Below are 23,196 nucleotides of genomic sequence, written 5' to 3'. Positions count from 1 at the left end.
AAAGTGTTTGGGCGTAGCCTGGACGGTGTGGTCAGTGGTTGAGTGTCGACCCATGCACCATGAGGTCACTGGTTCGATTCCCAGTCAGGGCACATGCCCAGGTTGTGGGTCAAATCTCCAGTGGGGGCATGCAGAAGGCGGCCAATTGATGTTCTCTCTCATCGATGTTTTTATATCTTTCTCCCTCTCCTTTCTTCTCTCAATAAAATCAATAAAGAAATTTTTTTTTTAAATAGAGAAAGTGTTTGGGAGTAGACAGATATTTTCTAGTGTACCATTTTAATTCCTCTGCTCGTCTTCTTACTATAGCTTTTGAGTTATGTTCCTGCTGTTTGTACCAGAAATTACTACATGCATCTCAACTTATCATAATCTATTTCATATTAATACTAACAATTCTGGTTTAATATAGAAATGTTTCTCCAATACAGCTCCGTGTCCTCCTTGTTCCTTTGTGCTGCTATTATCATGTTAGTTCTTTATATAATACAGCTTAAGCCAGCAATAGAGTTTATAATTATTTTATGTGATCTTATGCCTTTAAAATCAGTTCAATAAAAGATGAACCTATATATTTATATCATTCCTATTTACCTATGTGTTTATCTTTTCCAGTACTTTTTCTTTCTTTTATTTTTATTATTTTTTAATCCTGACCCGAGGATATTTTCACATTTATCTTCAGACAGAGTGGGAGGGAGAGAGAGGGAGAGAGAAAGAGACATTAAGTGGTTGCCACCCACACGACCCCAACCAGGGCCGGGGACAAATCTCAATTGAGGTGCAGGCTGGAATCAAACCCGGGACCCTTTGGTCCATGGGCTGACGCTCTAACCACTGAGCCAAACCAGCCAGGGTGTGCTTTTTATTTCTTAATGTGGAATTGACTTATCGATTACTGTCATTTTCTTTCAGCCTGACAGACTTCCCTTGATGCTTCTCTTGAGGAGGGTTTGCTAGCAATAAATTATCTCAGTTTTTGTTTATTTATGTCTTTGCCTTAATTTGGAAACATAATGATCACATGACTTTTCTCAGCGTGTTGGCCCACTGCTCTCTGGCCGCCAGTGCTTCTGAGCCAGCCGCTGTCGTGTTCTTGTTCCCGTGCGTAATGAGTCGTTCTCTCGTTACTTTCAGGATTTTCTCTTTGTATTTGGCCTCTAACAGTTTAACTTCACTGTTTCTAGATGTGAATCTCTCTGTGTCGTCCTATTTGGAGCTCAGTGAGCTTCCTGAATGGCCTAGAGTAATATATTTCATCGAATTTGGGGTGTTTTCAACCATCATTTCTCCAAATGATTTTTCTAACTTTTTTTTAATCTCCCTTCTCCTTTTGGGATTCTCAATATGTGTATGTTGAATTTCTTGATGGAGGTCCACAAATATCTGAAGCTCTGTTATTTTTCTTCAATTTTCCCCCCTGTTTCTTAGACTGGGTAATCATAATTGAACTTTCTTCAAGTTCACTGATGCTTTCTTCTGCTACCGTACTCTGCCTCTTTGACCCAACTCAGGTGACTGCCTCAGGCTGTGACATTGTCTTTCCTTGTTCCTTTGACACTAAGATCGTTACTCTCTGACCATGCCCAGGGGTATGGGCTTTTTACGAGAGCGGTATCAAGTCAGCCCCTTTCTTCAGCAAAGCTGCTGGTTTTCACTAGCATTAGCTCATTGATGGAGGAGGGGTTGGAGGACAAGCACAGACTCAGGAAAAAGCAACACGGATTCCTACTGCTCTTACTCAGGTTCTCAGTAATGTTCTTGAATAAACCCCTCTCAATCTTGTGTATGCCTTAGGTTGATTTCTAGGGTCCTGAAACGGATGTTATTGACAATTTCATCCAATTTTACATTTGCTTCCTGCAGACAGGACTTGCCAAGCTCCTCTCTTCTCCATTCTGGAAACCCTGCTCTTCTGCGAGCATTTTAAGAGTATTAATTCCAATGTTACTACTGTACGGGGCTTTCGTGTAGCCACACTGACCGTGGTAGTCTTTGCACTGTGGCCTTTGCTGGTGAGCCATGCCTCCCAGTTGCCGTGCCACCTGCAGTCTCCTCCCCTGCGGTCCAGGCTGGGTCTGTGACGCGCTTTAGCTAGTAGAACGCACTAGTAGTATCACTGTGCAAGTTCCAGGCCCAGGCACTTAGAACGCCTGGAAGCTTCTGCTTCTGTGCTCTGGGAGCCCAGAACTGTCATGTAAGAAATGCAGCTGCCCTGTCAGAGAAACTATGGGGAGAGAACATGCAGCGGGTGCACAGCCCTAAGACTGTGTGGGACTGAGGAAGGTGGGTGACAGTGAGAAATGAAGCCCCACAAACTTGACCCAAATAGAGCCTCTCCAGCCAGCCCTAGCCTTTCGAGCCTTTCCAGTGTGGGCCCCGGACAATGAGTGGAGAAGCCACTGTGGCGATTCCAGCCCCAGCAGACCCCACGGAGCAGAGGTGAGCCTTCCTTGTAGCATCCTACCTGGATTTGGGATCCCCAGAACCACGAGAATAACTATCATTGTTGTCATTGTAAGCTACTGAGTAGTGGGTAACAATTCAAGCAATGAATAATGAAAATACCCTGGTAAATTAACCACAGCTGGCCTTCAATTTCTTGTTTCAGCCCCCACACATCTGTTTAGGTTCAAGAGCCTCCCGGTCTCAACTCATTGGTCCCTGCCGAAGTTTTGTTTTGTTCTAAGTATGTCACCTGAAGTATACACAACATTCATTTTGCACAGTGTTCTGCAGAGAACCCAGCAAAAATAGGCACTTAATAGAAGGGTTCGTGTTGACACTCACAGTTAATATGTTCATGAGTCACACCAACCATGGCAGCCCAGGGAACAGACCACTTTTCCCTTCTTAGTCACTGTATCATGCTGGCAGGATCAAGGCAACACTTCTGTCTGCACACCCTTCCGATGCCATGGCCCTCACTGAACAAGCCTGGCGATTCTAGAACCCATTTCCATCTGTGGGCTTTCTCGGTTGGAGTCTGTTTGGATCCAGGGCATTCTGTTTTTCACAAAGCCAAGGCATTCTGGTTCAGATGCCTACTTACGTGGAAGGAGCTCAGCGTCAACTGAACGAAGAGTCGGACGAGTTTTGAATATCCTTGAACTTGGTCATCAGTGACAAAAGAGAAGAGAATCTCGTGAACACCCAATAAAGGAATAAGAACCAGCGTTGATTTTGCCAATCTGCAACGACAACCAGATAACCACCGTGAGGGCCACGTTGGGAACAGGCAACATGCCCTGTTCCTCTCAACATGCCTTTCCTGGAGCTGTTACCATATTGATAAACGGTTTATTTTCCAGTTCGCTTTCTTGGTCACACATTGAATACCTTAAGGGCCAGGGTGGTCTTGTTCACTGGTGCCTCTGAACACCTGACTCATGGCAAATTCTCAGAAAACATGAATGAATGAATGAATGAATGAATGAATGAGTAAATGAATAAATGAATTCCCCCATGTAGATTATGATACACCTGCAGATATACCTACATTTTGCCTGATGGATAGATTTCCACGCACATGGCTATCACCCTTGGGCACTACACCTCTGCCAGGTTTGGCAAATGTCCTATGACCTGGCTAGCTGCAGCTCCTCGTCTCTTTCTCTATTCAGGACTCCCAAGGTCAGTGCTCTACTGAACCTGAGAAGAGGGAAAAGCACTTGCCCAGGGTCACAGAGCCACTGAGCGCCAACTACCTGCCTGGAAGCAGGCTTCTGACTTCACACGCGGGCTCCACCTCCAGCCCCCATGCTACCCCGCAACCCTGGTGGCGGCCAAGGCTACAGGAAATGAGGAGCTGATCCTCCTCATAACAAGTGCTGTGCGGAAGCTCCCTGTTGTACACACTCTACACAAAAAAGACAAACATTCCTTTGTACCACCCACGTGCAAAGTGCACAGCTGGGCCCCAACATTCCGTTTCGCGTACCTGTGGTCCCCAAATATGGCTGTTTGACTAGGAAAGCCTTACAGAGCTATACATATATGTGCATAGAAACATACACTTCTTCCTGGCCCCAGGGACGATCCTCTGAATCCAAACCTCTGGAGTCTGGGTCCCAGGAATGAGAACTTTTAAGGATCCACCTTTGGAAACAACGGCTCTTGACCATTACTCTGCTTCTTGATTTAAAACTATTAGCAATGGTGATCCATATTCAGGGTACAAACCAAGCTGCTGTTTACACACTGGGAAAAAAAGAGCTTAACTGTAATGATTTTTTCTAGCCCAACTCTCTTTCTTAAAGGGCTAGACTGGGAGGTTTTCCCCAAGCCCTAGGTAATTAAAGATGTAGAAACATGGAGGGTCGTGAGCAGCTCACGGGCAGTATCTTCGGGAAGGTGTAACTGTCCGAGAGAAAGCAGAGCTTACTGTGACTCCCGTGTCTGGGAGAGCCATTCAAACACAACGTGATCAAGGAAACAGAACAGCTCACCTTTGTGCCTAAAAGCACCTAAAGCCAGCAAGAGCTGAACAGGAGTCACCAAGAAAGAGGGACTCCACCCAGGCACGTGGACTGCACGTCCCACAGTCTCGACCATCAAGGAGAGGCCAAGGAGTAGGAGTCTGAGACACAGGCCCTGGTTATGTGGTTTGCCTGAGCCGAGCTCAGGAGTACCTCTCCTTGCAGATCCACCCACACACCAGTCACTTAGCTAAGCAACCGGAAGGTGCTCCCAAGGAGAGTCTATTTCAAGAGGTTTTTCGTTGTTGTTTTTCATTTCCAGGAGTGTTTTAAAACTCTCTAGCTTGGAGGTTGCAGAATGGATACATGCGTTGTATTTGACCTCCAGACATTTTCTGCTTCTGCTAGGAAGCGATTTTTGTTATTGAAGCCATCTTTAAATGATGAGATTTTAAGCAATGACGTTCAGATTTCCAGCTTCCTTTGATAAATGGGAAGATCAGGCCCAGATTCTTGCTTGGCAACCATCAGCTACAGCTTGGCGGTGACTTTCCAACCCCTAACCTGCTTGCTGGGCCCTCTCATGTGCTGGAGTCTGGGACACTTGCTCTGGGTCACATTATTGCACTCGAACCCGTGTCTCCCCATCAACTTATTCTTAGGGCCCTGCCGTGGCCTTGTGCTTTTTAAATAAAACTTTTATTTCAGAATAATTGTAGATGTGTAGAAAAGTAGCCAAGAGAGTACAGAGAGTTCCCAGATACCCTTCACTCTGTTTCCCCTCACGTTGAAATCTTACATCATCATGGCACACTTGTCGAAGCTGAGAAACCAACATCGGTATGGACTAATAGCTACAGTCCAGACTTTATTAGAATTTCAGCAGTTTTTTTTGTTCCTGCTCCTACATTTAGTATGGGATGATTTTCAAAGAGTGACCACCTTTCCCTCAAGTTGTTGGCCATTTTAGTCCCGGCCACACCTTGGGATGGATGTCAGAAGGGATTTCCTGCTCCTTACCTCATTCTAACTTCTCCTTGGACAAAGCACTATTTGTGTTCCTGTTCGGGCAAAAATCCATAACTATCTAGAGCAGTTTACTATTACGAACTGGGTTTATGCTTGTTTTTCATGTTCAATCATTTGTTTATTTACATGACTTGGTTGGCCCCGGCCAGGGTGGCTCAGGGGGCTGGGTGTCGTCCCGTGCACCAAACGACTGCCGGTTGGATTCCGGTCAGGGCACGTGCCTGGGCTGTGGGCTCCATCTCGGGGAGGAAGAGTGCAGGAGGCAGCCGATCGCTGTGCCACTGTCACATCAGTGTTTCTCTCTCTCTCTCTCTCTTCCCTTCCCCGCTCTTTAAAGTCAAGGAAAAATCTTTTTGGAACCCAGCTTAGTTTATTGCAATCACTTAGCTATTCAATAAATAATTACATCTGCTGTGGCACCTGAGCCAGGAGAGCGGGAGAGGAGGAGCTGGGGGCAGCGGCAGTCAAGTATCTGGGGCCTGGGTTCAAATCCCAGAGCTGCCCATTGCTAGCAGTGTGGCCTTGGGCAAATTATTTAAACATTTTTTCAGTAAAAGGAGGATAATCCAAATAATGATATAATATAAAATACCGGAATACAAATAAAATATTACTAACAATAATACCTGACAGTGTCATCATAAGGATGCACATGGAAAACCCTCAGAATAAATGGCATCTGATCCATGATGAACGGTCACTCGAATTTAGCTCTCCCTGTTTCTAAAGACGCCTTCTCTGCCCTCAAGCTGCTTACAGCCTCGCTGACTTGAATCAGCTCTGCTTCTATTTGTGACATTTTTCATCTTTGATTGCCCATCAGCAAGTCCTTTTAGAAAGGGCTCTGGGGCTTAGCCTAAGAAATGATTCTCCTTTATAAACTCATTAAGAGCTGTGCCCCACGCATCACGCGGACCACCTCCAGCTGAAACCACAAAGAACAGGGATCTCCGGCCATGCCAAGGGCGGTGGGTGTCCGCCCACATGCCAGGGCCCTTGCGGTCCCTCGGGCGTGGCTCAGCTCTCCCTCTCCGGGCCAGACAGATGGGCTGGTTCAGTCCCTCCACTTGAACAGGAGAAGCCTTGACATGAGCTGGGGCGACAGAAAGTTCTCCAGGTCCCAGCAACTTGCCTCTTCAGCAAGGTTTACATGTGTTTAATTGAGACTTTCCTAAAATAGACTCCTGGAGGGGGACCAAATCTTGAGAGTTATGTTCTGAAAGTTCTCAAAATCTGGGAAAGTTGGAGGCCGGACTGTTCCTACCGAAGTTGGTACGAAAATGCCCTGTGGCCCCCGCTTCTCCTTACCCAGCAGAGGGCTCTACCGGAAATCAAACATGGATGGGAAGGGGGGAAGGGGAGAATCTTCCAGTGTGGAAGAGGGCAGCGTGAGCTGGGGGCACTGATGATCCATGGGGGTGATGGGAAGCAGCCCTCCCAGAATTTGGAAATGAGAGAGTTACACTGTTTGGAGAGAAAAGTGGGCAAATGTGCTCATCGCTGCTGTAGGATTCACCAGCCCAGGGCAAAAATAAGGCGGCTTGGGTGTGTCCTAGAGACAGGCTCCTGATTTTTGCTAATTAATAAGCATAAGCTGTCCTGGCCAATTTGGCTCAATGGTTGGAGTGTCGGCCTGCAGACCAGAGTTGCAGGATCGATTCCAGTCAAAGTGATGTACCTCGGTTCAGTCCCCCGCCCTGGTTAGGGTCGTACGAGAGGTACCCAATGGATGTGTCTCTCTCACATCGATGTTTCTCTCTCTCTCTCTCTCTCTCTCTCTCTCTCTCTCTCTCCCTCTCCCTCTCACTCTATCTGAAGATAAATGGAAACATATCCTCGAGTGAGGATTTTTTTAAAAAATAAGCATAAGCTAATTAATTTCATTGTACTCTGCAGTTGAAAGGGTCAGTAAACAGAAAGCAGATAGCCAACCAGAATGGCAGGAAATATCACCGACAAAGCAGGACGTTCTCAGTGTGTATCCGGCTCTACCGGTGGAGACTGGGGCACCAGGCAGGTGGAACTACAGGGCGGCGGTGGTTTCTCAGGCCACCCTCAGGGACCTTGGTCGCCAATCACTCTACTTGGATGGCGTGATCACCTTAAACACTCTAGTGACCGCCATGTGTTTCTGGGTCTTCTGGTGTCAACTTTGCAAAGACTGGGGGCACTGGAGGGGGCCCCCACCCCATCCCCACCTTCCAGAGTCTCTAAGAATGAATAGTCATATAGCATGGTTGGTTTATATATTAGCCTGTTGTGAGTTCACTTGGCTTTAGTCAGCCCTGCAAAAGGCTCAGCCACTCGGGAACACTCATAGGTCCCCAGTACAGTCCCCAGGTGGTGGCAAACTTGCCAAGGTGAGGTGCCTCATCCTGGGAGGCCTCCAGGTAGGCATGTACCCACGTTCCTCTTTTCAAGCTTTTTCCTCATACAAAGGGGAGGGGAGAGGTTTTCAGACACATCGTGTACGTCGGGCAGGGTTACTCTCTCTCCTCAAAATAACCATTTGAAATCACGGTTCAGCCATGAGGTTCTCCCCAGGATCCTTATTTACACTGTCCAGATCCTTGGCTCCCAGTGGGCTTCCCACTCCAGTGCTGTGCAAGGTGATCCATTTGGTATTAGAAGAAAATATAATAAAATAAGGTAGCAGGAGTTCTATGTGTACTAATCTTATCCTCTATGATTCTCTGTCTGTGTGTGTGTTATAAGGATATAACAGTTCAGCAGACCTTGTGTATCTATGAGGGTCATGCGCAAAATTTCTTTGCTAACAGAGATGCATGATCAGAAAAGTTTGGAAACCATTCCCTTGGATAACTCTAAAGGACACCTTGGAAAAGGGATATCAAGGCTGCTTAGAACACACTTGCCATGGCCCAACCAGAAAATTCCATGCCTGGTCTCTCCGGAGCACCTGATCCAGCGGTCCTCACCTCTGGCTGGGTATCACAGTCTCCCGGAGACGGGACTCCATCCCCCACTCGCTGAGCCAGGCACTCCGTGGAGGGCTCACCAGCCTGTGCTTTGGGCCAGCTGTCCGGAGATGCTCGGAAGCAGCCAGGATGGCAAGCTCTCGGAGGGGCCGCTGTGGGCCCGGAGCACCGGAACACCAAGTAGGACACGGTACGAGACAACAGGGTTCAGGCTCTCCGTCTCGGGGGAAAGTGGCTGTCCTCTGGGCATGCTGCCCTCTGCTGAGTTTCCAGGGTGCCCGGGTCTCCCGTGAGCCTGGTTAGTGGGAGCACTGCTCCCCCCGAGGGGACCACCCAGGATGACCGGAGCAGCCCTGCTCTGGCCCTGGACCTCCGCCCTCGGCGAGCGGTAAGAGAGCCGAGCCTCGGGAAAAGAGCCAACGAAACTGTCGGCCACGTGGAGGCTCAATCAGAGGCGCCAAGAGAGACAGCGGGCTCGGTGTGGTCCAGGCTGGCCCAGGGCTGGGGGTGTTTGCAACATATGTAGGCCAACTACAGAATATATTTTCCTGGTCCTGAACCATGTGTGTTCATCCTTCTGACCTGCTGTAGGAAGGGTTTTAGGGAGATAGGACTTGGAGTCTGAACCCTGGGCAAATACCACTCACCATATCTGATTGCACGGGTCACCCATGTCCATAACCTCCTTTCATCCTCATAACGAGGAGAAGGTGAGAATGGTGTGGACTCTCACGTTCCACCCCAGAAAACAGGCCCAGAAAGGCCAAGTGACTTGCCCAAGGTAGTCGGTGAGTCTGGGGTCACAGCCAGCTTCAGTGCTCCTGACTCGCATTCCACACCGACATCCCAGTCCTTGGAAGTCAGGACGTGTGCCCCTTGCAGACAGGCTCCACACAGAATTGACCTTTTGTTCCCAGCACAGTTTCAGGCACATCGCAGGCATTCGTTAAATGTTCGTCAGATAGATGGAAAAACTACCGTCCCGCACACCAGTCAGACCCTGTTTTGGCCTTAGAAAGAGTGAGGAACAGAGCTATAGTCATCCTCACTCACACCTCTGCCCCTGTCCTGCCATGTGGACCGAAATCCCGGTCCTGAGAGCTACCTTTTTGGGTTAAAACATTCCCTTGTCAAGAGCCTTCCTGAAGTGGACGTGTCTCATAGACAGGAAAGGGTAACTGGAAAAGGAAGGAAAGATCTTGCAAGGCCATTCATTCATTCATTCATTCATTCATTCGTTCATTCATTTGTGTTTACAGTGACGCAGATCCCAGCACCTGTGATCGGACTTGCTGTGAACTGGGACGACTGTCACTGTGGAAAGCAGAAGGGACACAGCAAAGGCGAGTCACATAGAGTGATGTGAAGAACATGATGCCTTGGACTCCAAAGTTTGGGTCCTGTATCCCAAGGCTTCAAAAATACTCAAATATTTTCTTCTGAGTTAGAATACGTCTTTTATTCTGTGACCTCAAAACCCTCCGGAAGGTAGGCGAGTATCTAACTTCTCTTCATGTGACTCTTTCCCTGGCCTGTAAGACATCCATTCTTAGGAGCATTTTAACCATTTCCTAGTGGGGGACTGTGGGTGCCCTTGGCCACACTGCACTTCCTCCAGTGTCATGGGGCCAGAAAGTCCTCACCACTGGCAAAGCCCTCAACGATCCCATGACACCTTTTTCAGAGGGAGTAACCCTGATACCCTTGTCTTAGCAGATAAACACACTAATGCAGCTCATCCCCACCCCACCCTCACCCTCGGGACATCAGCCAAACAGCCAGAAGAGGTCCTCCACTACTGGGTACTGACCTCAGGCCACTTACCTGTATTTATAATCTCTGAAGCACATTTGATGGGCTTTGAGTTTAGAAATGAGAAGCTTGAGAATTTTCAGGAAGATGAAAAAATTGACCTTGAAGAAAAGTAGACATGAGTAAGAGCCGGTCTCCATATGACTACAAATATCGAGGTCACCTTGGGCCTGGCCATCATATCCTTGTCCGTGTAAACTAGGGGCAGTTTGGCAGTCAGCTGGTCAGGTAGTAAGAACTTGCAGTAATTCCCACTCTCCCTGGTGAGGATCCTGAAACGTCATTTAGTTTCTTCTTCCTCAGGATGCCCACCACTACAGTCATCTGAGAAATGCAGATGGACACTTACATTATCAACATTAACTAATATAACTGAGCACTTACAGTGCCTGGCATTGGCTAACTAACTTTCCATACATTATTTTATTTAATCCTTACAATAACCCTCTGAGGAAGCCACGCTATTTTTATGGCATGATACAATGAGAACACAGAGGCACAGAGCAGACAAGTACAATTCCTAAGGCTGCACAGCTGGTAAGTGACTGAGTCAGCAATTAAATCTAGATTTATCTGATTACAAACCTCCCTTCACTTAAAAATCAATGCCACACAGCCTCCCTTCTGTCAAGAACTCCAGCACTATTGGTATCTAACTTGAGATCCTGTAGCTGCCACAGAATTCACGGGAAAGTTCATGTTCTCCACTGTCTAGACTACTTTCTATAACTGGATGAACTAGAAAAATTCAGCTCTGCATTATCACCGTGGTAGACAATTTAAAATATATTTATAGATTCTTTGACACCTCTTCTGTCAACCCTTAATGTTCCCCTTCCCTCTAGGGTGTGAGCTACATTTAGTTATTCGCATCTAAAGAAAAAAAATATGGTCAAAGTGATGCTATATGTCTTCTAAGGCTAGATCCTCAAAAGAATGGCCTCCGTCTGACATCTATCTATCTATTTATCTATCTATCTATCTATCTATCTATCTATCTATCTATCTATCTATCTCCCCTCTCTCTCTCTCTCCCTCTCTCCTCAGTTATTGCTCACTCTGGGGAAAGCCAGCTGCCATGTTGTGAGGACATTCAAGGAGCCTGTTGAGAGACCCACAGGAGGAAACTGAGTCCTCCTATCAACATCCAGCATCACTTGCCAGCCATGTGTATGAACCACCTTAGAAGTTCATCCTTCAGCCCCAGTCAAACCTTCATGTGGCTTCAGCCCTGGCTAACATCTTGATGGCAACCTCAGGAGAAATCATGAGTCTCCTGGAGAGGCGGAAAAGCAAGTGGTGAGTGTGGGTAGGGCTCAGAGAATGAGAACAAGGTTTGTGAGAAGTGATACTGGAGATGGAGGGAGGACTACTTCCTGTAGAGCCTTTCATGGTCACACAGGACTTTGGGTTTTCTTTTGAAAGTAATGTAGAGACACTGGTGAATTCTAAGCAGGCAAGTGTACTGATCAGATTTGCATTCTGAATTTTGGAAAGATCATTTTGGTATCAGTGTGGAGAAAGGATTGGATGAACGCAAGACAGGAGGAGGGGAGACCACCTGGGAGGCAGTTTCAGAGTTCCTGGGGAAAGATGATAGCAAATTGAAATAAAGCAATAGCCCTGGTGTATCAGTAATGGAGGGGAGGAGATGGATTCAAAATTCTTAACAAGTTTAAGTCAAATGACCTTTGATACTTGTTAGATGTGGGGGTCAAAGATGACCTCAAAGATTCTCTGTAGATCTGAAATGTGTGGTAGTGCCATTCAGCAAGAGAGTGACCACAATGAGGAGGAAAAGCATTCGAGGAAGAAGGTGGGAAAGTCCAGTGATTTTGTACATGAGTTGTCCCAAGGCAGTGAGACATTTATTCCTGGACCTGATCAGAAAGGTCCCAGCCAGAACATGGGGCCAGTGAAGTACGTGAGATTCTCTAGGGACACTGTGTAAACATGGAGAAAAGGAGGGTTAAGAGAACCACCTTGTAACAAAGAGAGAGGTGGGGGAAGTGGAGACAGCAAAGAAGGCTGGGAAAGAGTAGCTAGGGCAGTTGGAGTGAACCACAAGGAAATGGTACCCTGGTAGCTCACAATAGGAAGAGTTTTAAGAAGGTTTAAATGCTGCATGAAATTTCAGCAAAGTAAGACAGCATTTAGTAACAAGGAGTTTACTAAGGGAAGCTGCAATTCATAGGTGGGAGTAGGAGCAAGACTGCAATGTTTTGTTTTGTGAATGAAACGTGAGGAGGGAAGACAGACAATGTAGACCATGCTTAAGAGGCTTGGCTGTGAGGGACGCAGACTGATAGAACAGTAGTTGACAAGGGATGCAGAACAGAGATAATATCTCCCCATTTTTATTTGCAGGGCTGCAAAAGGGTTTTGGTTGTAGTTATTTTTAAAATTGGAGAGACTTAAGGAAGAGGATCCAAGATAGTGGATTAGGTGGAAGTTATACCCATCAAAATTACAACTAAATTATAAAACAATCAACCTGGATAACCATCTGAAGACTAGCTGAACAGAAGTCTTATAACTAAAGATATACAAAAGAAGTCACATCAAAACTGGTAGGAGGTGTAGAAAGTAGAAAAAGTCTGCCCCTGCAATCATGTGCAGCAGTCAATCAACCTGGGAGTCAACCCCAAGCACAGATGGGTCAACAGCAATAAAGAGTCAACTACAACAGGAGAGCTCATATAACCCATGCCAGAGACATAACTGGAGCACCCAGTTCAGGTGATCAGGGAGACTGTACCACTGAGCTCCACAGAACAGGCCAACCTACCAAGACTGGGAGACAGATGGAGCTACCTAATATACAGAAACAAATATAAAGTGACTGCCAAAATGGGGGGACAAAAAATCATGTCCCAAATAAAATAAAAAAAATAAAAAACAAAACAAAAGAGAAGAAATTCCCATGAAAAGAACTAAGTTAAATGGAGGCAAACATCTACCAGATAGAGTTCAAAACAATGGTTATAAAGATGCTAATGGAACTTATGTGAAGAATAGATAAATTCAGTGAGAATTTCAACAAAAAGATAGTGAGCATATAAAGGACATAAAAACCATTAAAAAAATCCAGTCACGCCCTGGCCGGTTTGGCTCAGCGGTTGGAGCATCGGCCTGTGGTCCAGAGAGACCCGGGTTCCCGCTAAGGGCACGTACCTCGGTTGCAGTTTGTCCCTGGTCCTGGTTGGTCATGCGGGTGGCAGCCACTTGATGTGTCCCTTTCACGTTGATGTTTCTCTCTCTCTCTCTCTCTCTCTCTCTCTCTCTCTCTCTCTCTTCCTCTCTCCCTCCCACTCTGAACAAAATATCAAAAATAAATAAAATAAAACAAAGAAAAAAAAAGATCCAGTCAGAAATGAACACTACAGTATCTGAAATGAAGAATACACTAAAAGGAATCAACATCAGATTAGATGAAGCAGAGGATAAAACTGGTTATTTGGAAGACAGGGTAGCAGAAAACATCGAATCAAAGGAGCAAATAAAAAAATAATTTAAAATATGAAGATAGTTTAAGGAACTTTTGGGACAATATCAAGTGTAACAACATCCACATAATAGAAGTACCTGAAGGAGAAGAGAGAAAGCAAGGGATTGAGAATCTCTTTGAAAATATAATGACTGAAAACTTCCCTAACTTGGTGAAGGAAACAGACATACAAGTCCAGGAAGCACAGGGAGTCCCAAACAAGATGAACCCAAAGAAGTCCACACCAAGACGCATCATCATCAAAATGCCAAAGGTTAAAGACAAAGAGAGAATCTTAAAAGCAGCAAGAGAAAGACAGTTAGTTACCTGTCTTTCTCTTACAAGGGAGCTCCCATAAGACTGTCAGCCAATTTCTCCTTCTAATTTTTTTTTTTTTTTAATCCTCACCCGAGGACATTTTTCCATTTTTTGCACAGATAGAGTGGGAGGGAGAGAACGGAAGAGAGAGAGAGAGGGAAACATCGACGTGAAAGGGACACATCGAGTGGCTGCCACCCGCACAACCAACCAGGGCCGGGGACAAACTGCAACCGAGGTACATGCCCTTAGCGGGAACCGAACCCAGGTCTCTCCGGACCGCAGGCGGATGCTCTAACCGCTGAGCCAAACCGGCCAGGGCTGTCAGCCAATTTCTCAACAAAAACATTTTAGGACAGAGGGATTTGTATGAAATATTCAAAGTGATAAAAATCAAGGACCTACAACTAAGATTGCTTTACCCTGCAAGGCTATCATTTAAAATTGAAGGGGAAATAAAGAACTTCCTAGACAAGAAAAAGCTAAGAGAATTCTTCCCTACCAAACCAGTTTTATAAGAAATGTTAAAGGGACAAGAAGGAGGAGGAGGATATATATAATAAAATGCCAACAAATACATACCTATCAATAATCACTTTAAAGGTAAATGGATTAAATGCTCCAATAAAAAGATATAGGGTAAGAATCAATAATAAAACAAGACCCATGTATATATATATAGTCTACTAGAGACCTACTTGATATTAAAAGATACACACAGACTGAAAGTAAAGGTTGGAAAAAAATATTTCGTGCAAATAGAAATGGGGGGAAAAAAGGTGAGGTAGCAATATTTAAATGGAACAAAATAGACTTTAAAACCAAGACTATGAAGAGACAAAGAAGGACATTGTATAAAGACAAAGGGCTCAATCCAACAAGAGGATATAACCCTGTAACATTTATGCACCCAACATAAAAGCACCTAAATATACACAGCAAAAACTGATAGACTTAAAGCGAGAAACCAACAGTAATACAATCATAGTAAGAAATTTTAACATCCTATTGACCTCAAGGAATAGATATTCCAGACAGAAGATCAATAAGGAAACAGCAGCCTAAATGACATATTAGACCAGAAGGATTTAATTGATATTTTCAAAGCATTTCACCCCAAAGCAGCAGATATACATTCTTTTCAAGCGCACATGAAACATTTTTCAGGATAGACCACATATTAGGCCACAAAATAAGTCTAAATAAATTTAAGAAGATTCAAATCATACCAAGCATCATCTTTGACCACAATTATTTGAAACTAGAAAACAATTAGAAGAAAAAACTAAAAAACACACCAATACATAGAGGCTAAATAATATGTTACTAAACAATGAATGGTTAGCAGTGAGATTTAAAAATAAAAAAAAATCGAAAGATAGCTTCAGACAGTGAAAATGGGAACACAACAACCCAAAATCGATGGGACACTGCAAAATAAGTCTTAAGAGAGAATTTCATAGCATTACTGGACTACTTAAAGAAACAAGAAAATATTCAAATAAACAATTTAAACTTACACTTAAAGAAACTAGAAAAAGAATAACAAAGCCCAAACTGAGTAAAACAAAGGAAATAATAAAGATCAGAAAAGAAATAAACAAAATAAAGTCTTTAAAAAATACAAAACATCAAGAAAATGAAGAGCCAGAACTTTGAAAAGATAGACAAGACTGATAAATCTTTAACCAGACTCATGAAGGAAAAAAGGGAGAGAACCCAAATAGATAAAATAAAAAATGAAAGAGGAGATATAACAAGTGACAACAAAGAAACACAAAGGATTGTAAGAAAATATTACAAACAACTATATTGGATAATCTGGACAAAATGGGCAAATTCCTAGAAATACACAATCTTCTGAAACTGAATCAGGAAGAATCAGAACATCTGAACAGACCAATTACAACTAATGAAATTGAAGCAGTAATAAAAATAAAAAATAAATAAATAAACCTCACAACAAGCAAAAGTCCTAGTCCAGATGGCTTTACAGGAGAATTTTACCAAACACTCAAAGAAGAGCTGACACCTATCCTTCTCAAACTATTCCAAAAAATAGAATAGGATGGAAGTCTCACAAACTCATTTTACAAGGTCAGCATTACCATAATTCCAAAGCCAGATAAAAAAAAAACACTACAAAAAAAAAGTATAGGTCAATATCCCTGATAACCATATGTGCAAAAATCCTCAACAAAATATTAGCAAACCAAATCCAACAATACATTAAAAAGATCACACACCATGATCAAGTGGGATTTATTCCTGGAATGCAAGGTTGGTACAATATCCACATATAAATTAATGTAATACATCAAATAAACAAAATGAAAAATAAAAATTATATGATTATATCAATAGAAGCAGGAACAGCATTTGACAAAATCCAGCACCCATGTATGATAAGAAGTCAGCAAATTGGGAATAGTGGGAACATATCTCAACATAATAAAGGTCATACATGACAAACCCACAGCTGACATACTAAATGGGAAGAAACTAAAAGTATTTCCCTTAAAATTAGGAACAAGACAGAGATATCCACTCTTACCATTCTTATCCAGTACACTACTGGAAGTCCTGGCCACAGTAATCAGACAAGAAAAACTACAAGGCATTCAATCTGAAAAGGAAGAAGTAAAACCCACTATTTGCAGATGACATGATACTATAGATAGAGAATCTTAAAGATTCCACCAAAAAATTACTAGAACTGATAAATAAATTTAGTAATGTGGCAGGGTACAAAACAAATACCAGAAATTGGTTGCATTTTTATACACCAATAACAAACTATCAGAAATGAAAACTAAGAAAACAATTCCATTTACTATTGCATCCAAAAAAAAAACAAAAAAAAAACCCAGCATACCTAGGAATAAATTTAGTCAATGAAGTAAAAGACCTGTACTCAAAAAATTGTAAGACACTAAAGAAAGAAATTTTAAAAGACACAAATAAATGGAAACATATACTGTGCTCATGGTTAGGAAGAATTAGCATTGTTAAAGTATCCATACTGCCCAAAGCAATCTATAGATTCAATGCAATTCCTATCAAAACACAAATGTCATGTTTCATGGAGCTAGAACAAATGATCCAAAAATGTATATGGAACCACAAAAGACGCTGAATAGCCATTCAATCTTTTGAAGAAAAACAAAGTTGGAGATATGATGCTACATAACATCAAACAATACTACAAGGCTATAGTATCTAAACAGCATAGTATTGGCATTAAAATGGACACATAGATCAATGGAACAGAATAGAAAACCCAGAAATAAGTCCATGTCTATATGGTTGAGTAATATTTGACAGAGGAGGCAAGAACATATGATGGGGTAAAGACAATCTATCTATTCAATAAATGGAGTTGGAAGAATTGGACAGATCCATGCAAAAAATAAATAAACTAAACCACCTTCTTACATCATATGCAAGAATAAACTGAAAATGGATTAAAAACTTAAATGTAAGACTTAACCATAAAACTCCTAGAAGAAAACAAAATAAACTCTCTGACATTTCTCTTAGTAGTATTTTTTCTGATATATCTCCTCAGGCAATGAAAACAAACAAAAAATGGAATTAAATCAAACTAAAATGTTTACGCACAGCAAACAAAACCATCAACAAAACAAAAAGACAATCTATTACATGGAAGGAAATATTTACCAATGACACATCCGATAAGGGGTTAATATCCAAAATTTACAAAATCTCTGACAACTAAACATCAAAAAACAAACAATTCAATTAAAAAGTGGGCAGAAGACCTGAATAGATGCTCTACAAAGAAGACATACAGATGGCCAAAGGACATATGAAAAGTTCTTATCATCACTAATCATCAGAGAAATGCAAACAAAAACCATAATGAGCTATAACCTCACACCTATCAGAATGGCTATCATTAATAAATCAACAAACAACAAGTGCTGGCAAGGACATGGGGAATAGGGAACCCTGTGCACTGTGGGAATGCAGATTGGTACAGCTACAACAGAAACAGTATGGAGTTTCTACAAAAAAATTAAAAAATGCAAGTGCCTTATGACTCAGTGATTCTACTTCTGGGTATACATATCCAAAAAAAACCCAAAACACTCATTTGAAGAATATATGTTCACAGCAGCATTATTTACAATAGCCAAGATATGGAAACAACCCATAATACACGATAAAAAGGTAGTAGTACATATATACAATGGAATAAAAAAAAAAGAATGAAATCTTACTGTTTGCGACAACACTGATGGACCTAGAGGGTATTACGCTAAGTGGAATAAGTTAGGCAAAGACAAATACTTTATGGTTTCACTTATATGTGGAATCTAAAGAACAAAATAATTGAACAAACAAAACAAAAACAGACTCATAGATACAAAAAGCGGACGGGTGGTTGCCAAAGGGGAGGGGTGTTTGGGGACTGGGTGAAAGAGGTGAAGGGATTGAGAAGTACAGATTGGCAGATACAGAATAGTCATGGGACGGTAAACACAGCATAGGGAATATCGTCAATAATATTGTAATAACTATGTGTGGTGCCAGGTGGGTACTAGGACTATCAGGGGACCACTTTGTAAGGTGTATGACTGTCTAACCACTGTGCTGTATATCTGAAACCAATACAAAGTAATATTGAATTTAAACTGTAATTGAAAAATAAAAAATTTAAAAAGAAAAGACTTAAGAATGCCTCTATGCAATGGGGAAGAGAAGATAGTGACTGTGATTGAGTGACAATTAATGCAGTAAATTCTCTACAGACAGTGAGCCAACATAGTACTAATGTACCTCTTTAGAAACAAAATCCTTGCCCAGCCGGTGTGGCTCAGTGGTTGAGCATCGACCCATGCACCAAGAGGTGGCCGGTTCAATTCCCAGTCAGGACACATGCCCAGGTTGTGGGCCCGATCCCCAGTGGGGGGCATGCAGGAGGCGGCCAATCAAGGTTCTCTCTCATCAATGTTTCTATCTCTCTCTCCCTCTCTCTCTAAAATCAATAAAGAAAAAAAAATTAGAAACAAAATCCTTTAACTATATATGAAAACACAGTCGCAGAATCCACGTGTAGCTGTAATGACTTGCTTTTCCGGAGAAGCAATACTTGAAGCTAAAAGGTTAGAGTTTTAGGCAAAAGGCTATTCTATCCACAAGCCAACAGGAATGATGGAGATTCTCAGAGAAGAAAGATTTGGTAACAGAACAGTTAAATACAAAGTGTAACCAGATGATTTATCCCTTTTAATGGGATATCTGTTTTTCATCACAAAGAGAAAATGTTATGTCCTGGGCTTAGTGATTTGTTGACCTTGGGTATTTTTCTTACAAAGTCATCCTCACAGGGGTAAGGCACATATTTCAGCAAATTAATTTCAATCTGATTGTCTTCTAAGAAATGAAGGTTCCGAGGAGGAGCAGGTTGATTTACTATTCTCTGTGTCTTCCAGAGCGAGACAGTCGAAAATGGGCGTCACGCGTGGGCCGTACGGAGGAAGCACCTTTGGAAAATGCTATTCGTCATTTGTGCAGAAACGGGAAAGGGTCTGAATAAGACGTTTTTTCAAGAACCCAGCCAGCTCTTCTTGGGTTCTGTGACCAGAAGGGGGACAACTTAGGACCCTGTAGGTCCTAGGCAGTACAGAATGCATTATCAGATGTAACATTCTGGGTGACAGGCGGGGTGGGCTGAGGCAGGGCTCGTGCTGCCCCTGGGATGTGTGGTCAGATTTACGGGGAGCACTTGCTCTCAGCGGTGTGAGGAATGACGGCAGGGGAGACGGCCAGCAGCACACAGGCCACCGCTCAGGCTGGGTGCGACCCAGACCTCGGCATCATCCACAGCGTCTCCACACTCGGTTGTCCCGACATTTCTATGAACTTTCTATCCTCCCGGTTATACCCAGGTCTGGGAAGAGAGTTGTCTTCTATCATTGACAAATATTGACATTCTTCTATAAAAACAAGCCTTTTCCTCCGTGAAACCACCAACACTGCATTATTTACATAAAAGGGCAAAAACGGAATGCCCCTCCACCTCCTGGAGAGGAGAGTGGGTAGGGCTGGTGGGCACCCAGAGGTGACGGCCCTATGTCTAGGCAGGAAGGCTTTCTGCCTCTCTCCAGGATCTTGCTCATGCTTCCAACTATTGGATAACGCCCTGTCTTTCCATGAGCTCCTTGGGTAGATTTCATCCTCACATACTATCACCTAAAAAGCCTTAGGGCTCTGGGTCATGCACTCCTCCCCCAGCCCAGGAGTTCTGGGCCATGTGGGACAAAGGCTCTTCCTCCTCAGGCCTGAGACCAGAAGCATCTCCTGACTCTAACTCCCCTCACAGCTCCGTGTGAATGTTGACTGCCTGTGTTCTTCCTCTGAAAGAAGCTTCCTGGTCTCCCCGCCCTCCTAGTGTTAAAACTAAAGCCAACAGCTTTGCTATCCTTGTGCTGGTCCACGGCTGAGGACACCTGTATCTCCACTGCAGCCATTCGATAGGCCGTCACTGAGTGCATGTCTATACGCAGTTTGAAGACCCAAGGAGAAGGAGGCTTGTAGTATAACCCTGAGTTTGGGTCCTGAACCAGAACAAGAGTTTTCTAACTTGTTCCTTTACATGCAGCAGAGCCTACTCACAGCTCGACATCTCCTTCTCAAGGGATCTGGCTCATTCTGAGCCAGAGAACTTGGTGGTGGCGGAGGGTGGGGCAGCGTCCTCCACGGCAGCTGAACTCAAAGGGGAAAGAGGGAGGGTGGGATGGTCCTTACTGTTACGCAAAGCAGCATGGGTCCTCGGATGATCCACCAGATTTTCTTATTCACATTGGTTCCCCAGCACCTACAGCGAAGAGCAGACAGTAGAAGACTTTCAGCTGAGATAAGGTTGGCCGGGCCGGTGTGGCTCAGTGGACTGAGCGTCACTCCATGGGCTGAGAGGTCCCTGTTCAATTCCTGGTCACGGCACGTGCCCAGGTTTCAAGCTCGATCCCCAGTAAGGGGTGTGCAGGAGGCAGCTGATCAATGTTTGTCTCTCACATTGGTGTTTCTATCTCTCTCTCCCTTCCTCTTTCTCTAAAATAATAATAATAATAATAATAATAATAATAATAACACATTTAAATTGAGATAAGGTTGAATGCAAAAGCCTCATGCCCTCTGGAAAAAGGATGTTCACACTCAAGATTTACCTTCAAATCGTCATTCTCCTGAGGGTGGAAGAGGGGAAGAAGGACCCACATTCCTTCCTGCTAGTACAGTAGTGTTGACTTTTCTAACCATTAACGTGCTCCTCGGTGCTAAAGCTTGTGTCTATTCTCCTCCGCTCATGTCCACGTTCACAGACATCCAAATTCTTAGTTAGGTAGGGGCCTATTTTGTGGTGACTATTTGGAGAAGAAAGTGGGATCCTGTGATATGCATCACGCAGCAACAGGCTTAACAATGTGCTGTTGAGATTCAGTCTTTAGAAGCCAGAAGAGGTAGAACTAACACGTTTTCTCAGTCATCTCATAACATTGCACATGTCGGTGTGCCACAGTTCACTCGTTGATTCCCGTACTGAGAGATGTTCAGGGTTTTTGTTTGTCTGCTTGCTCAGGGTTTTTTGTTTTATTTTTTAAATTGAGATATAACTGACATATTAACATTATATTAGTTCAGGCGTACAGCATGATGATTTAGTATATAAATATGTTGTGAAATGATCACCACAATAAGTCTAGTTAACATCCATCACCTCATATAGTGACAATTGTTTTTCTTATAATGAAAACTTTTAAGACTCCCTCTCTTAGCAACTTTCAAATATACAATACAGTAATGTCCACTCTGATCACCATGCTGTATATTGCACCCCAGGACTTCTTTATTTATAACTGAAATTGTGAGCCTTTGGACCTCTTTCACCCATTTCATTTTGCTGTTTCCTCCCACTTTGAACTATGATGCAATAACCATTCCTGTACCTGTATCCTTATATACTCAGGGTCACTGATTAGGTATGCAGCAAATTTTTGTGCTAGGTGGTGCCAATCTTGAGCTAATTTTCAGGCATAACATAAAAAATTAGTAAACTAGCCTAGCGGGCGTGGCTCAGTGGTTGAGTGTTGATCCACACAACAAGAGGTCGCCAGTTTGATTTCTGGTCAGGGCACATGCCCAGGTTGTGGGCCTGATCCCCAGTGGGGGGCATGCAGGAGGCGGCCAATCGATGTTCTGGTTCATGGATGTTTCTATCTCTCTCTCTCTCTCTCCCTTCCTCTCTCTCTAAAATCAATTTAAAAATGTATTTAATTAGTAAACTACTATAAGAAAAATCTTTGATTATTTTTATCTACATTCCTAGATATATATTTTTTTATTTTTATTGAATTTATTGGGGTGACACTGATGAACAAAATTATACGGTTTCAGGTGCACAATTCCACAACAGATCATTTGCACACTGTACTGTGTGTCCATTCCCCAAGTCAAATCTCCTTCCATCACCATTTATCCCCCCTATACCGTCCTTCCCCTCCCCCACCCCGTCCCCCTCCCCTCCCCCTCAGCAATCACCACACTGTTGTTCATATCCATGAGTTTTTTCCCTTTATTTTTATTTTTGCTCAATCCCTCCCTCACCACCCCACCCAGCCCCCCACTAGGTATATTTCAGATGGCCAAAATGAAAGGGGGTGGGTAGTATGTTTAGGAAGATGATATAGACCCTTGTGTTGGGGCATCTTTGGGAATTACGAGCTCCTGGGAATGAGGAAGCCGGTGAGTCACCTACCCTGTGTCCTCCAGCCGGGCACGGGCAATACTCCAGGGCACGACAAATAGCAGTGGGAAGGCTGGGGAGAGAGCAGGGAAATGCAGTTAGTCCCCGGTTGGCCAGACCCGCCTGGCCCCTGCGCTAGCTGACGAGCCCAGGTCATCACAGCACCGTGAGCTGCGAGGGCTGTAGACCCAGAGTGGCGCCGAGCCCACCTACTATTTCACTGTCTGGCGAACCAGCAGGCCGAGCGAGAGGGGAACAGACTTGCCACATGTCACAAAGCAGCTTTGAGTCGATCCCGAGACCTTAAGCAAAAACTTCTGAATTACAGGCCGAGGTTATTTCCCCTGAATCCTACAGCCTCAAATTCCCCAGAGCTTCTGACAGCAGGGGCTCCAGACCACATCGTGAAGACTTCACTGGTGTTAT

At 43.8% G+C, this 23,196-nt stretch overlaps 1 protein-coding gene across 1 annotated transcript in view; it reads right to left on the bottom strand.

Annotated features, from left to right (window-relative positions):
• The window catches only part of GLP2R (glucagon like peptide 2 receptor), a 60,050-nt gene that overhangs the window by 5,547 nt on the left and 31,307 nt on the right, over positions 1-23,196 (bottom strand). The window contains exons 8-11 of the mRNA XM_036269483.1: positions 22,783-22,843; positions 20,778-20,847; positions 10,211-10,299; positions 3,053-3,191 (exon numbers count right to left, since the gene is read on the bottom strand). Coding sequence (XP_036125376.1) covers positions 3,053-3,191; positions 10,211-10,299; positions 20,778-20,847; positions 22,783-22,843 — 359 coding nt within the window. The remainder of the gene's footprint in view (positions 1-3,052; positions 3,192-10,210; positions 10,300-20,777; positions 20,848-22,782; positions 22,844-23,196) is intronic.

Source organism: Molossus molossus, unplaced genomic scaffold, assembly GCF_014108415.1.
Source record: "Molossus molossus isolate mMolMol1 unplaced genomic scaffold, mMolMol1.p scaffold_m16_p_19, whole genome shotgun sequence".
NCBI classification, from domain to species: domain Eukaryota; kingdom Metazoa; phylum Chordata; class Mammalia; order Chiroptera; family Molossidae; genus Molossus; species Molossus molossus.
The sequence above is the reverse complement of the archived record's forward strand: the minus strand, read 5'-3'. Positions and strand labels throughout refer to the sequence as shown.